The 16,967-nt window shown below is 36.8% G+C and overlaps 1 protein-coding gene across 1 annotated transcript in view; it reads left to right on the forward strand.

Moving 5' to 3' along the window:
* Nucleotides 1–6,332: 6,332 nt before the first annotated feature.
* The window catches only part of SECISBP2L (SECIS binding protein 2 like), a 61,558-nt gene continuing 50,923 nt past the window's right edge, over nt 6,333–16,967 (forward strand). Inside the window, exons 1-3 of the mRNA XM_024116178.3 lie at nt 6,333–6,641; nt 13,734–13,912; nt 15,894–16,218. Of these exons, the coding sequence (XP_023971946.1) occupies nt 6,618–6,641; nt 13,734–13,912; nt 15,894–16,218 (528 nt within the window). The 5' untranslated portion in view covers nt 6,333–6,617. The remainder of the gene's footprint in view (nt 6,642–13,733; nt 13,913–15,893; nt 16,219–16,967) is intronic.

The raw sequence follows: 16,967 nt of genomic DNA on the forward strand, positions 1-16,967 counted from the left end.
AGTAGTTAAGAAGGAGGAAGTGGAGATGTAAACATAGAAAACAAAATAAAAGTAGTCTGTGCCACTACCCCCACTGCAGGTTTCCAGCCTGAAGCAGGACTGAGCTTGGGGAAAGGAAAAGCTTTAACCGGGAATGAAGTTTGTTTGACCTTCATGAGATTTCATCCAGGGCAGAAAAAGAAGCAGGCGTCAGAGAATTTGAAAAGAGAGTGAAGTAAAAAATAAAAGAATTTTGTGCTCACACATTACTGAATTCTGCTCATGTAATAAAACACACAAGGCTAACAAAACCCAACCCTGGATGAAAGAATACTGATTTAATTAATATCATATCACATGTTCACTTATTCAACAAATATTTATTGAGCACCTGCTATGTGCCAGGCATTGATTTAGGTAGTGAGGATACAACAGTGAATAAGACAATCATTTGATATAAGTAGAGAAGATTTGTTTATTTAATTTCTTTTAAAAAATTGAAGTACAGTTGATTTATAATATTGTATTAGTTTCAGGTATACAACATAGTTATTCAATACTTTATAGATTATATTCCATTTAAAGCTATTATGAAATTTTGGCTACATTTCCCTGTGCTGCACAATATATCCTTGTTGCTTACTTATTTATTTATTTTTATTTGTGTATGTATGTATGTATTTATTTATTTTTGGCTGCGTTGGGTCTTCATTGCTGCGAGCAGGCTTTCTCTAGTTGTGGCGAGCGGGGGCTACTCTTCTTTGGGGTCCATGGGCTTCTCATTGCGGTGTCTTCTCTTGTTGTGGAGCACGGGCTCTAGGCACGTGGTCTTCAGTAGTTGTGGCATGTGGGCTCAGTAGTTGTGGCTCGTGGGCTCTAGAGCGCAGGCTCAGTAGTTGTGGCGCATGGGCTTAGTTGCTCAGCAGCATGTGGGAACTTCCCAGACCAGGGCTCGAACCCATGTCCCCTGCATTAGCAGGTGGATTCTTAACCACTGTGCCACCAGGGAAGGCCCTATTTATTTTATATGTAATAGTTTGTGTCTCTTAATCCTATACCCCTATCTTGCCTCTCCCCACTGGTAAACACTACTTTGTTCTCATACCCATGAGTCTGTTTCTGTTTTGTTATACACATTCATTTGCTTTATTTTTTAGATTCCACATATAAGTGATAACATAAGGGTATTTGTCTTCTTCCTCTGTCTGACTTACTTCACTAGGCATAATACTCTCTAGGTCCATCCGTGTTGTTGCAAACGGCAGAATTTCATTCTTTTTAATGGCTGAGTAATATTCCATTGTATATATGTACCACATCTTCTTTATCCATTCATCTGTTGATGGGAACTTGGGTTGCTTCCAAGTCTTGGCTATTGTAAATAATGCTGCTATGAACATTGGGGTGCATGTATCTTTTTGAATTAGTGTTTTTGGTTTTTTTGGATATATACCCAGCAGTGGCATTGTTGGATCATATGGTAGTTCTATCTTTAGTTTTTTGAGGAAACGTCATACTGTTTTCATAGTGGCTGCACCAATTTATATTCCCACTAACAGTTTACGGGGTTCCCTTTTCTCCACATCCTCTCCAACATGTGTTATTTGTAGGCTTTTTGATGATAGTCACTCTGACAAGTGTGAAGTGATATCTCATTGTGGTTTTGATTTACATTTCTCTAATAATTAGTGATGTTGATCATCTTTTCATGTGCCTGCTACCCATCTGTATGTCTTCTTTGAAAAAAAATGTCTATTCATGTTCTTCTGCCCATTTAAAAAATCAGGTTGTTTTTTTTTTTATATATAGTTATATGAGCCGTTTATATATGTTGGATATTAACCCCTTATTGACTATGTCATTTGAAAATATTTTCTCCCATTCAGTAGGCTGTCTTTTCATTTTGTTGATTGTTTCCTTTACTGTACAAAAGCTTGTAAGTTTAATTAGGTTGCAATTGTTTATTTTTGCTTTTATTTCTTTTGCTTTAGGAGACAGATAAAAAAATATTGCTATGATTTATGTCAGAGTGTTCTGCTTATGTCCTCTTCTAGGAGTTTTATGGTTTCAGTTCTTAAATTTAGGTCCATTTTGAGTTTATTTCTGTATATGGTATGAGGAAATGTTCTAATCTCATTCTTTAATACTTAGTTTTCCAGTTTCCCCAGCAAAACTTATTGAACACATTGTCTTTTCTCCATTGTATATTCTTGCCTCCTTTGACATAGATTAATTGACCATAACTGTATGGGTTTATTTCTGGGCTCTCTATTCTGTTCCATTGATCTATATGTGTGTGTTTGTGCCAGTACCATGCTGTTTTGCTTACTGTAGCTTTGTAGTATAGTCTGAAGTCAGGGAGCATGACATCTCCAGCTTTGTTCTTTTTTTTTTTTTTTCATTTTTCCCGCCCCATGTGGCTTCTGAGATCTTAGTTCACCAACCAGGGATTGAATCCGGGCCCTCAGCAGTGAGAGTGCAGAGTCCTAACCACGGGACTGCCAGGGAATTCCCTCCAGCTTTGTTCTTTTTTTTAATTAAAAAAATTTTTTTTCATCTTTATTGGAGTATAATTGCTTTACAGTGTTGTGTTAGTTTCTGCTGTACAACAAAGTGAATCAGCTATATGTATACATATATCCCCATATCCGCTCCCTCTTGAGCCTCCCTCCCACCTTTCCTATCCCATCCCTCTAGGTGGGCACCAATCATTGGGCTGATCTCCCTGTGCTATGCAGCAGCTTCCCACTAGCCATCCATTTTACGTTTGGTAGTTTATATATGTCAATGCTACTCTCTCACTTTGTCCCAGCTTCCCCTTCCCCCTGTGTCCTCAAGTCCGTTCTCTATGCCTGCATCTTTATTCCTGCTCTGCCACTAGGTTCATCAGTACCTTTTTTCTAGATTCCACATATATGCGTTAGCATACGGTATTTGTTTTTCTCTTTCTGACTTACTTCACTCTGTATGACAGACTCTTGGTCCATCTACCTCATTACAAATAACTCACTTTTGTTCCCTTTTATGGCTGAGTAATATTCCATTGTATATATGTGCCACATCTTCTTTATCCATTCATCTGTTGATGGACATTTAGGTTGCTTCCATGTCCTTCAGCTTTGTTCTTTATCCTCAAGATTGCTTTGGCAGTTCAGGGTCTTTTGTGTTTCTGTATAAATTTTAGGATTATTTGTTCTAGTTCTGTGAAAAAAGTCATGGGTATTTTGATAGGGATTGCATTAAATCTTTAGATTGCTTTGGGTAGTATGGACAATTTAAAAATATTAATTCTTCCAATCCAAGAACATGGGATACCTTTCCACTTCTTTGTATAATTTTCAAATTCTTTCATTAATGATTTATAGTTTTCAGAGTAAAGGTCTTTCACATCCTTGGTTGAGTTTATTCCTAGGTACTTCATTCTTTCTGATGTGAATGTAAATGGGATTGTTTCCTTAACTTCTCTTCCTGATAGTTCAGTATTCGTGTATAGAAAAACAACAGATTTCTGTACATTAATCTTGTATCCTGCACCTTTACTAAATTCATTTATTACTTCTAATAGTCTTTTGGTAGAGACTTTAGGGTTTTCTATATATACTATCATGTCATCTGTAAATAGTCACAGTTTTTCTTCTTTCCTTCCAATTTGGATGACTTTTACTTCTTTTTCTTGTCTGATGTGGCTGATGTGGCTAGGAAAGTAGAGAAGTTTTAAAAGTCATTGAGTGTTATGGCAACCTTCTATATCTTGATAGAGATTTGGGTTACATAGGTACATGCATTTGTTAAAACTAGAGCTCAGTATTTATTTATAGTTTCTTTTCATGCAATTTACACATAATAACATGCACAAGTCTAAAATGCTTGCTGAGTATTGACAAGTGCATGATCATCACAGCTCTGCCTCCCTCCACTGTCAGCAGATAACCTGCCTGTCATTTCAGTGAGAAAACAGAAGCCATTTGACAGGAATTCCCTCAACTTATAAATGTAGCTGTATCTATCCTTTCTTCCTTTCCTTTTGTCATTGTAAACAACATATCCCTACTCCCATCTGAGGTCAATTTCTTCTCCCGGCTTTTGCGTCCTATCCCTCCCAATCTTGTCAGGGGCCTTGCTCTACTGAATTATCCCTCTCCTCCAGAACTCTCATTTCAAGGAGAGAGCTTGTTTAAGTATTAATGCTGGATTCTGTCTATTACCTCAGAGTCCTCACACATGCCATTTCCTTTCCTTGGAACAACTTTCCTACTTCTTCCCCTTCACTTATCATAACCCCTACTCACCCTTCAGGTGTTTGCTTAGATGCTATTTGCTTAGATATGACTTCCCTGACCTTCCATCCCACACTGTGGTAGAACCTATTGAGCTTCCTGTTCCATGACACTCAGCTCACCTGTATTTACTTGTTCTATGTATGTCTTGCCCTCAAGACAAACATGGTCTCTGCCCTCAGTGTCTTATTAACTGCTGTACTTCCAGTACTTAGCATAGCACCTGGCACATTAAATATCTGTTGCTGAATGAAGAATTAATTAAAATTCAATCACATCATCTGTAAATGTAATGTTTTAAAATGTCTTCATAGGTTTAAATTTTTATTCTAATAGCTATTGCAATCTTTCCCAGGATTGTGTTAAGTTAGAAGGGCATTGTGACATTTTTGTTCTTATAATTTCTTATAATTCTGTTCTTAAAATTTAAATGAATGTCTTGTACATAGAAGATTCTCAGCAAGAACTATTTCTTAGTCATAAAAATCCTACAGTGTGGAAAGATCCTTAGAGATTCTATATTTCAATTTCCTCACAGGAGTCCCCTGGTGGTCCAGTGGTTAGGACTCCACACTTCCACTGCTGGGGGCATGGGTTCTATCCCTGGTCCGGTAACTAAGAAACCGCATGCAAGCAGCACAGCCAAAAAAAAAAAAGAAGAAAAAATTTCCTCAGGTCATTCTTTAAGGAAGAAAACCAAAGTACTATGGTATTTTTATGACTGTATTATTACTGCATTGTTATTATCTTTTTACTCACATGGGGGTATCTTATGGCTAGAAACCATAGGGGGACATCCTGAAAATTCAGAGTTCTTTTTCTCTTTCAGTTGTGAAGAAGTATGATAATCTGTTAGTTTATAATTTGTATTTATTTATTTTTGGTTGTGTGGCATGTGGGATCTTATATATACACACAAACACACATACACACATGCACACATACATGTAAAATTTGAGGAGGCAGCAGAGTTAATAAACCTAAATAAATGAGAGAGCTCTACATACAAATATAAATGTTTCTCCTTAGAAATGGTTTCCACTGCCAGCTTGATGTAAGTCTTATTAACCTACTATAGTTCCTTTCACCAGGTCAAAATATAGTATCAACTTAAGTACAGTTAGGGGCTCCACAGACCACCTCTTCTTGGAGTCCTAGTCAAATAAAACCAGACTACCAAGTCAGCCTAACTGAAAAGGCAATGCAAGTTTTTACTGATGTCTCTTGAAGCATAACAAAGCAAACTTCTTAAAATTCTTTCCCAGCTGAGAATCTCCACACCACTCTCCCACACAGGAGCCACCTCTACTCTCTTCCTTAAGTGTGATTTAGCTTATATAGCTTTTTATTTTTCTTTCTCACCCTGGAACTGACCAGCAAGCAAGAACTTTTAGGGTTTGTGTTGGAGGGTGTGTTCGAGGAGATGCCCAGAGGCAATCCGCTATGCTTACCAAGTGTCCAATTTCATGGCAGTCTCCTTCCTCAAGGAACAGTCAATAGGCACACTGGAAAAAGCAACATACCAGAGTTGGGTGTGTTACCTGTTGGGTGGTGGGATACAGACTCTGGGTAAAACGAGGGGTTCTGAGATAGGGCAGATCAGCCTGAAGGTGAGCCTAGAGGTGGACCTGGACCTTGACAGTGAATTACCAAATCAGTATTTGTGGAGCCTCCTGTCTCCATTTCTCAGTGGTGGCCGTTCTGGGGTGTTTTCCTTTACAGTCAAGACTCCCTTTAGCCGGATAACATAAAAAAGGATCATATGTACAGGCAGCTAAAAGCTCTTCCAGTATCACTAAGAGGCAGTTTGAGATAAGTAAGTGGTCTCTGAGGTCCCTGAAGACTAAAAACCGGGTGTCCTGAGTCCCAAGTGGTCCCACGCTCCTCTAGTTTAGCAGTCCAGAGGGGCAGTTAAGTCCCGCGTAAAGTGCAGAGTGGTTCAGGGCACTTGCTCCTGAGAATCTCCACCTGGCCTCAGCATCCAGATCAGCCATCTCGGGCTCGGTTACTGCCAGCTCAGGCCGCCTGCGGTCACTCCGCCCACTGCCCCTCTCGGTCTCCTCCCCCTTCTTTCCCTTTTGCGCACCGCCATTTCCGCCTACGGCTCTCTCCTATTTGGGCCCTCCTCGGCTTCCGTCCCAGATGATCCCTCCCCGAGGCTGCCACCGCCGCCGCCTCCTCCTCCTCCCGGAGCTGGAGCCACCTCCTCGGCCAGTGGCGTAGCCGGAGTCTGTGTCGGGGCCAGCTAGATTGGGGCGGAGGTCTGGAACCCGGTCTCGACCCGAGCGGGGGGCCATGGAGAAAGCGGCCCGAGGCGCTCTCGACACCAATTAACGCGGGCCCGTTGCGGCTGCAGGCGCCATGGACCGAGCCCCCGCAGACCAGGTACGCGGGCTTGGGCCGGGCCAGCCGGGCCGGGAGCTGGGGGTCGCTGCTTCCTCCCGGGCGGGCCTTGGTCTCCGAGCGTGGGCCCGGACGGCCGGAGCCTTCGGGGTTTTGCTGGCGCAGACCTCCTTTCCCCGGGAGCCTGGCGGCGCCCCACTCTCCTGCATTGTTCCAGCTGCTGTCTCGAGCATGGTGGCTTTTCCAGCCCCGTTTCCCCCGGGCTGGGGACTCGCTTTTGCCCTTCCTCCCTGGCTTGGTGAAAGGGGCCAGAAGACTCCCAAGTTGTCCGTGCTCTCCCGAGAGAGGGTTTATAAGTTCCAGAGAATACCACCCCCCCCGCTTCCCTTCCCTTTAGTTCTGGAATGTGTTTTCAAGGTGGAAAGGCTTTTGAAGGCTTCTCACTTAGAAAAACTGTCAGAGAATGTGTGATAACTACAGACGAAGGCGGGGGGCAGGTTATGGGCTTTTTAAGATCTACGTTTCCTTGAGCGAAGCATTGTTTTTGCAGTGGTTTAAGGGAGATCTTCCCTTTTAGATATGAAATACTACGGTTTCCCTTTGCCCTTCTAGCCAACTATTTCGCAAAAATAAGTGTTTTTTAAAGGTCGATATTATATTTTAAAGGTGTAGGACCGAAGCGCGAATTCATTTCCGAGCCCGTTTTCATTTTCACAAAGCAGTCCCATTAGTGTTTTCAGTTGCATCAAATTATTGATTATCCAGGCCAGTAGGTGCTGGGAGGCTGGGATGGTGATCGTGTTAAAAAAATAATCTAAAATAATAGTTCTCTTCCCCCACAGAAGTTTCGGTATTTTCCATCCTGAGACCTGTATGAAACGATTTAATTTGATGAAATCTAAGTTTACTCACTCTCCATTCCCCTCTTCAGTTGAAGGCCTTGCCCAGTGATGAACTAGGCAAATAGATGAAGGAAAAAGAGAGACTAGGGATTTGCCTAATTACTTTACAAATGGATAATTAACACCTGAATAATGAGACAAGATTTCCCAGATTCCTGTATCTGTATATATGTAGCTAGTGAGAGCCAGTTCTGATTTTAAATCGGGCTCTTTTATCAGGCAAAGAGCAGCCTCCTGGTTTTGTGTGTGTGTATATGTGTATGTGTGTGTGTGTGTGTAGATTTATATATATATTTTTTTACAAAAACTTTATTTTAAAAAAGCTTTATGTGAATATGCCTCTGAAAACACGAATTAGTTTTATGAAACAATATGTGTATTTACCGAAGCAGAATTGATTGGGGCCCCTTGGCAAATACAGGCGTTCCTGTGACCCAGGGTATTTTATATACACCCTATATCCAATTTAATGAAAAACAATTTTTCAAGGTATCTATCAAAAATGTCTGAGATTTCAAAGCCTGACAAGTGAATAGGAAATTTTCTTGAATGATTTTTTTGTATGTGTGTCACTAATGAAAGGGTTAAACATTTTGGTCGTTCTCTGTGATGACAGAACTGTAACTAGTGATGCTGCCATATGTATACTTATGGTTCCCTTCATCCCAGAGGACATGTAATGAACTATTTAGATGGTAACCCTTAGCATAGTTATTTGTGTGTGATTATCTTAACAGCAAGTGCTATGAGCAAATTATTTAGAGAGCCTCTTCATCTTTCATCCTGTATCTTTCCAAAGTCCGCAACCTATTAAAATCTTGTAGAAATTTAAGGTTCAGAAAAAAATCATAAATGTAGGTTTTCCGTTGAAGAATTTTTCTTTTTTTTTTTTTTCCTTCCAATACCTCTTGCCTCTTCCCTTAGCCTAACCTTAAATGAGAGAACAATTTGAATCAATCTCCCTTTCCGCCCCACACATGCTCACAGGAACCTGAGACCCCAGGAAGTGATGCCTAGTTCGTGCTGTAGGCAGTTAATTCAGGGGTCCATGCATGACCTGGAAGGAGTCTCCTTCGTTTTAATTAGCACTTTTCTGGGGCAAGACTCCATTACTTTCATCATATGCTCATATTCATCATTGAAAAAAGGCACAGAACCATTAATTTCATGATAGATTCGGGGCTAGAACTGAGATTTGTCCACTTTGTGGAGTTCTTGATTGTTTTCACTATACCATTGAGTAATGCAATGGCTTTTCCAAGTTATTTGGAATGTACTTTTATATTTTTAATAACGAAGTGAATTTAATAGGTAAAAGTCATTAAAAACAGATGCCATATGTGCTGAATTCCATTTTTTCTCACAAAACATTTATTTTATCATTTTAAACCAGTGTTGGTTTATATTCAGAATTTCTGGGAATGTCTACATCATTAAAACTTATAATATTGTAATGGTTAGCAATTCATAGAAGTTTGATTTTTAAAAAATAGTACTAATACACACTTTCTGCATTTTGTCTTAATCTAAGCGAAATCCTTGGAGTATTGCACAAGTGTAACTTAAAAAAAAAACTCAGCATGTTTTGCCTGAAGGCATTCATGTTACTGTTGTTGAATTACCTCTTTTTTAAAAAAAATGTAAAATCTTTGTATAAAAGGATAAATTGTGTGTGCGTTGATCGAGATTATAAAAAATAAGTTACTGGGAATACATGCTAGTTGATAGTCTTAATTGTAGTAATGACTATTTGAAAGAATGTTGTAACCAGAAGAGAGTCTCAGGAATATTCTCTTTTAGCAAGACTATATTAAATCAAAACAAGTAGCTTAATTTTAATTGCCAGAGTTAGTTCTAAGAACTACTTGGTATTGTGCTTTTTTTTTGTTGTTGTTGTTCTTAAGGAAAAAAAGCTGGTGTAAAAGGATGTGAAGCATAAATCATGGAGTTCATTTTGTTTATAAAGTCTTAGTGTTTCTATTTTTAGTAAATTTAGGACAGTGTTTTGAGATTTTTTTTTAAATAAACAATAACCTTAGAAGGGACAGAACACTAGAGGTTTACTATCTCTTTTGTATTATCAAATAATTTAAACATTGGTTTGATATTTAGTACATTAACGTTAGGTAAGTTCTTTTAAAATAATTTACAAAATTATTGATCACTGATGTCTTCAATTCTTAGAAAAGCAAATGTGTAATAAATGCATATGGCTTCATGCAAAGTGCTGTTTACCAATAAAGATATAAAATTATTCGGTTTATAATTTTTTTCTTTAAATAATTTATAAACTTCAAATAATATCAGCACTGCAAACTAAATATATTCTAGATAAGTTACTCTAAAATGTTTATTATTCAGCAGTACTTACAGTTAGCTTTTATAGATCTAAGTAAATGATTGTCTTAACAGATTTTAAAAATAATACTTTTGTAATAAAAAAGAAGGTAAATAATGCTCATTTAGTGAAAATACCATTTGGAAATTTTAAAAGGCATTTTTCCCTAAGCTTTTAAATCAAAGAGGAAATATAAAGTAGAATTTTAGATTTTTGAAAAGGTAATAAAATATTACATATGACATTGTATGGGATGTGGCTGAAGCTTACTCTGAGGCAAATGCATAGTCATAAATGTTTTCATTATTCAGCATTTTAAAAGGAAATTAAAAATTAAGCATCCAAGGCAAGAAGTTTGGGGGAAAACCCTCAAAGAAAGAGAGAAAAAAATGTAAAATCAGGAATTAATTAATTAGATATTCCAAAAACTAGTATTAAATTTAGAAAGCTGGATGTTAGAAAAGTACCACCAGACTTTAACAGGTTTAAATGTGGTCTATTTTAAGAAAAGGGGGAAAATGTATGGATAGGAAAGCAAATGGTCAAGAGTCTAAGGTAAACGCTTTTATTTTTTTTTTCTTCAGTATTTTCTAAAGTCTTGGCAGAACTCATATGTATAACTACTGTGATTTGTTTTGGCAGGTGGTTTACTTTCAGTATAAAACATTCCAGCCAGAAAACAATAAAGCCAGCAGGTATCTCTGAAGCATTTTTTCCTTCAGAAGACATTTTATCTTTGGCCATGATATGTAAAACATCTTAATATTTGATATATCATACTTACTTTAACATAGGAAGAATGTGGAGGATTTCCATGGTCATATTTTTTCTCTAGGTGTGTAGTACATACTGACATTTCCCTGTGGGAGTGTGCCTTATGTTCTACTTCAGTTTTGATTTCAAGTGAGTGTCTTTTTTCTGTTGCTTGATTTGGGAAAATTATTTGCACTCTTCTGAATGTTCTATCTCAGGAGTTTAGTATGCATTTTCTGTTGACGTGTGCTTCATAGTAATGTTTGCCCATTTTCCCTAAACCAGCCTCATGTGGTGCTCTCTTCAGAACATGAACTCAATGCATGTTTGTTGAATTATATATAGGCTCTCAGTGATCTTAATGTGTTTGTTTAATAAACTTTTAAATACGGTTTTTATAGTTTTTTGTTCTGATAAATTCTTGGGTTTTCTAGATTATTCACATCAAAGAAGTTTTATTGATGTTTGTTTTACTATATGCAGAATTTTAAATGAATGTGAAACAGCTTAAGTTTTGTTTTTTTTCTCAAATACAGGTTTCTGGTATTATGATTTTTCATTAATTTGGAAAATTCTGAAATAATTTCTGAAAGATAAAAATAATTTTATTGTGTAGTTTTTTTTAACAAAGAGTAGTACAGGAATAGATTTTGTTCTGTGTTTAGACTTCTTTCATATTTATATTTTATTTAAGGAGACAAAAATTTGCTATAAAATTTTTGATTTTTAAAAAACAGATCATGGCAAAAGTAGAGAGACTAAACAGAAATTCAAACTGAGGCATATCATTGTATGAAGTAACTAGTCTAATTTTTTCATAACATTTTGTTGTCTACTATGTTGACATTTTTTCCTTTGATCTCTATGCTAATATAATTGAAATATTGCCAGAATTTGTTGCTTGCTTAACGTATTGTCTCTATGGGCTTTATTATGTGGAATTTAAAAAATAGTTTGGGATCTTTACATTACTTTTCAGGCCTGAGAACAACTGAGGCTGCATTTTGATGTATGACACTGAAGGCCCCAAAGTCACAATAACAACTTATAAAACCATACGGAGTTGTAACTATAGAAGAAAGTTTGCCAGTCTGTTCCTACTAGTGACATCTTCTGTTTGTGCAGCTGTTGACTACAGCAGCTTCTCTTTTTTGCTAAAAACAAAGGATCGTTTCAGTGTTTGTGAGTTTTATTGTTGAATGCCAATATCTAGAATTGCACTTAGAATAGAAACCAATACAGACTTTAATTTTTAAGGATGACATATACTGTGTATATGTGCAGATATTAGTTATAAATTAAGCATGACACTTTTTTAATAGTGGGTTGCCTATATTAATAAAACATATAGAGTACAAATGAGACTAGGCATAAAAAATTTGTGGCACTGTCTCCCCTCCCCCGTGTGCCACCTGGCTTGCGGGATCTTTGTTCCTTGACCAGGGATGGAACCTGTGCCCCCTGCAGTGGAAGTGGGGTCCTAACCATTGGACCGCCAGGGAATTCCCTGCACCTTTTGACTTGAGCAAGAATTTGAATTTGTTGTTACCAAAGTAATTTATGAGTTGGTATTACTTGGGGGGATCAGGAAAAGTTATTTTTAAATTATTTCTTTATATTAGTATTATTCCTTTTTTTCATATTGGGCTGAGAATTTAATATAACCACATACCTTGCATTAAAAAAAAATCCTGGTGTCTTCTAGTTCAGATTTATAAAACTGTTCAGGTTCTCATATGTTCAAAGGTTGATATTTTATACCTTGTGTAAATAAGTTTTGAATCATGTTGACTATCACAGTGACAATCACTGACTTACACTGTTAACATTTGTTTTTGCCTCTTGTGTTGAAATTCAAGAAACCAACTCCAGTTCACAGATATTTGTGAGTTCAGTGACGTTATCAACTTCAGATTTGGTTAGTAGTACAGAAGTAGACTTCAAAGTTAAATCAGGTGGGGAGGAAGGATATTGAATTGATACTGCTATACAGTTCAGATTTCTTCCCCCGGACACATGTTGCTGAATATTTACAGTGGACTCTTTGGAGAACAGTTTTTCTGAAAAAGGCTCTGTATTTAGCATATCAAGTCTTTTCTTTAGATTTTCTTGGATTTGCTACTGATTACTTTTGCTTTTACAGAATGTGACTATAGATTATTTCTTTGTATAATTAAATTTTAAAAATGTGTTAAATATAACAAATATAGAAAGAAAGCTGCATAAAACCAGTATACAGCTAAATGAATTATTGGATGAATACCTTGTATCACCCAAGTTAGGATATAGAACTTTGCCAGGTACCCCAGAGACTGTCCAGGTGCCTCTTCCCAATCACAGCTCCCTCTTTCCTAAGAGGAATTCCTGTCCTAATTTTCATGGCTCTTATTTACTTTTCTTTATAGTTTTGTCACCAACTTGTGCATCCTTAGTATGGTAGTTTATTATGTCTGTTAAACCTCTATAGATTTATAAGAAAAGGTACAAAATAAACTAAAATGGAGTACATAGACTGGATTACTTTAGTTTACTTGGCTTGTCTTCTGGGAAGCTGAAGTACTCATTTTTTTTCCCAGTTTAACTGTGAAGCAAAAGTTTTTCTCCCTTATTTTTTTTTTTTCATTTATTGTAGAAATTTCCCTTCCTTTTAATTTAACCATACTAATCTAATTTCCTGAAATGGACAGAAATAGACTATTTTTTAGACTATTCAAACAAATATAAAGTAATTATCCTTCAGAACTCTGTTCAGTGATTGTTTTTCCCCCCAACAAAATTAGTTAAAAACACATTGTTTTGTCTGAAGAGCCAGTTTTTTTTTTTACTACCAGCTTTATTTTTGGACTGTGAGGTACAACTTCCTTGTATTCTTGATTGTTTTAACAGCTTTGGTTACATAAGAAATGACTTCATTGGAATCTAGTAACCTTTGATAACTTTTCTCCTATTTGATGGCTTTGTCTAAATAACGTAATCATGTTTAATTATTTTAATTTGACCTTGCTATTCCTTTGAATGTCTTGTGAATACTAAGAAGAGACCTAATTACTGTTTGTAAAGACTCTCTTTTATCGTTAAATTGTGAATTTGTATTATTTAAATTTTTGTTCGTTAGTAATGTGTTTCACTTTCTCTTTGAAGAATGTCAAGCTGTCAGCTGAGGTAGAACCATTTATTCCCCAGAAGAAGAATCCTGATACATTTATGATCCCTATGGCACTCCCAAATGATAACGGCAGTGTTTCTGGTGTAGAACCAACTCCAATTCCCAGCTACCTGATTACTTGTTATCCATTTGTTCAGGAAAACCAGTCCAATAGGTAATTTGTTTACTATTGTTTTCTTTTGGTGGGGAAGAAAGGGCTAGGGAAATATAGAAGTTGGCAAAGGATACTTCTTAATTTTTTCTTTTGTAACTTTTAAACATTAACCATTTCTCTGTTTTCTAAGAGGAGTAAATAAAACCAAATGATGTAGAAATTTAAAAATTGTTAACATGGATTATTGTTATTTTCTCATTCTTTCTAAGAGAAAATGGAGTTCTTTGTATGTGTCTCCTATAATAAGTCATTGAAATTTGTTTGAAATAAATTGGCTCAAAGGGAGGAATGAATTATTCAGAAAGAGGTGAACAAAAATCCTTTTTTGAGGATAGGCATCTAATCATAATTGCCAAGACAGTCTGGCGTAAGAAGAATATATCAAGGGGTAGCCCTTAACTTTGAAGCTTTTGTGTCTAGTTAGCATATATGTGTTTAGGCTCTGATTGTAGTTTAAATTTAGCTTCTGTGCTGTGGTCACAGGGTGATTTAGCAGAATGCTTACAGTTCAGATAATGTGTGACCTAGTGTTTAGGGTGTACCTTGTGATAGTCATGATAGCCTTTCTAACCCTGCTTAGACTGAATGATTAGCATTTCATTGGTGTAGTTCATTTTATTGCTGTATAAAAGTACTTTCAGCCTCTTTCAAGTTATATCACACACAAAAAATTGTACTTCTCCAGTACTCTGGGATAAATGGATGAGGCGACTAGGCTCTAGCCTTTGCCCAGCCACCCCTGAGGGCTAAGGCAATCAGTACTTCCGCACGTCTATAACCATTGTGGCACACTAGTGTGCCCAGGCACATTCTTTGAGAAATTCTGGATGTATGAGATAACAGATCACTAAATTACTGTCTCAGATATTAAATATTCAAGTTAATAGTCTAAAACTCTTAATAGTTTTGGGCATTAGGCAAACAGTATGCCCAAGTCTTCTCAATTGAGTCAAGTTAACACTATATTAAAAAATCTTTGACCTATATTGGATTATGTTTGAAGTGATTTGTAAACTAGATTAAAAATACTATTCTGTATTTGACAAAGTGGCCAAGTGTACAGTATGATAAATTTAATTTTTCTTACCTTACCAAATAATCTTTGGGAATTCATGAGTAAGCCAGCCATCAGATTATTTGAAAATATTTTTAGAATTATGGCAAGGAATATTTTTCCCTTTTGCTTTGTCATGGAATAGTGAGGAAAAGCTCTGTACTCCAGCCCCCTATGACCCCTCATTTGTCAGCAGCAAGGAGAACTGCAAGGAGAACTGCTGAGACAGGAAGGACTGGTGCTTTATAGGAAGGGATTGCACTAGGAGAACTCTAATGCTGGAGATAAGATGGTAGTGAACAAGCTTGCCTTTTTCTTCTCTTCTTTCCCTTGGACCTGGTGCCGGCTTCCATTGCCAAGGAGGGGAGCCAGGGAAAGAGCTGGACTTGGCCAGGTGGTTAGGGGAGTATGGTAGAGGAGTAGGAGGCTGTGGGCCTGAGCTAAAGAGTGGGAGGTGGAAGAATCAAACACCCGTTGTAAAGATCACCTTACACAATGATCACCTTACCCTGCTTTTTGCAGAAGACTGTCACAGTTGTTACCATTGGATGGGAACTTTGGACTGCCTTTAGTGGCAGATTCAGCAACTAGGTGTTTTAACTTTTAGGCATAAATACCTTGAGGAGGTTGAGGGGAGAGTTACAAATAAGAAAGTCCGTACCAAAATTTTTAAATTTTGGAATGCAGTAAGCTATCAGGTTGAATTCCTTTTTACTGTCAATTAAATTGTTATTACATGTACATAAAAATCTCTAATTATAGCAAGGAAATTTATAAAACAGTAATTTTATCTCTTTTTCAGAATTATTATGAGGGTACTATTTTGTACTGTTTTTTCTTTTATTAAAATACGTTGAGATTTTGCTTTAGCATTACTTTTACACATACATGTCAATAGATTTGTTCTTTTTTGATTTGGTTTTACAGACAGTTTCCATTATATAACAACGATATACGATGGCAACAGCCTAATCCAAACCCTGCTGGACCATACCTTGCTTACCCCATTATATCTGCTCAGCCACCTGTTTCTACAGAGTATACATATTATCAGCTGATGCCAGCACCATGTGCCCAAGTTATGGGTTTCTATCATCCTTTTCCTGCACCTTACTCCAACACTTTTCAGGCTGCAAATACTGTCAATACTATAACCGCAGAATGCACTGAGCGTCCAAATCAGCTTGGACAGGTCTTCCCGTTATCTGGTCATCGAAACAGAAACAGTAATAGAGGACCAGTGGTACCAAAAGTAAGTGACTGAATTTGATTGGCTTTTGTGTTTGATATTTCTCTTGTTAGTAATAGTATAAGTAATTTGCTACTTGTATTGATTAGCCTTTAATCCTGAATTTACCTTTTCAAAAACAGTCAACGGTGTAGCATTTTTGTAAAATAATTTTTTTCCATTATTTTTGTTCCTCATTCTTAAATGGTGATATGATTTACAGTCATCTTCCAGTTCCTTCAGAGAGTTTACATAAGCATAATGCACAGATATTTCCAGAGTATTTTAATTTAGTGATAAAAATTGCATAGTGACACCAGTTTTAATAAGTGATTAGTTTGGATCCTTTGCTAGCAGTGTTGAGTGGCTAATGCACATCAAGACATTTCAGTCTTCAGAAATAAGCAGGAGATATTATGGAAAAGAACATTTGTCTCTTCAACTTCATTGTTTATATTCTGTCAATTTTTAGTATTTGTTATTTTGTTATTTTGTTATATTTTGTTATATTTTGTTATTCAAGGGATGCTTTATTATGTGAATACAAGGTCTCCTAGGGCTAAAGAAAATTAAAGATAAATGTGTGAAACGACCTTTTGTCAGCATCAGCCTTTGACTAAATAAAAAAAAAAAAGACAAAGGCCTTGAAATCACAGGAGGATTAAGGTTAATTCTAGGTGACTGTTTCTTAACTAAAAGGTTACTTTTCTATTGAGGCCATAATATCAAAGCAAATAAGAAGAAAAACCATGTTTCTTTTCAGCCCTTTTGAG

This window comes from Physeter macrocephalus, chromosome 11 (genome assembly GCF_002837175.3).
Source record: "Physeter macrocephalus isolate SW-GA chromosome 11, ASM283717v5, whole genome shotgun sequence".
NCBI classification, from domain to species: Eukaryota; Metazoa; Chordata; class Mammalia; order Artiodactyla; family Physeteridae; genus Physeter; species Physeter macrocephalus.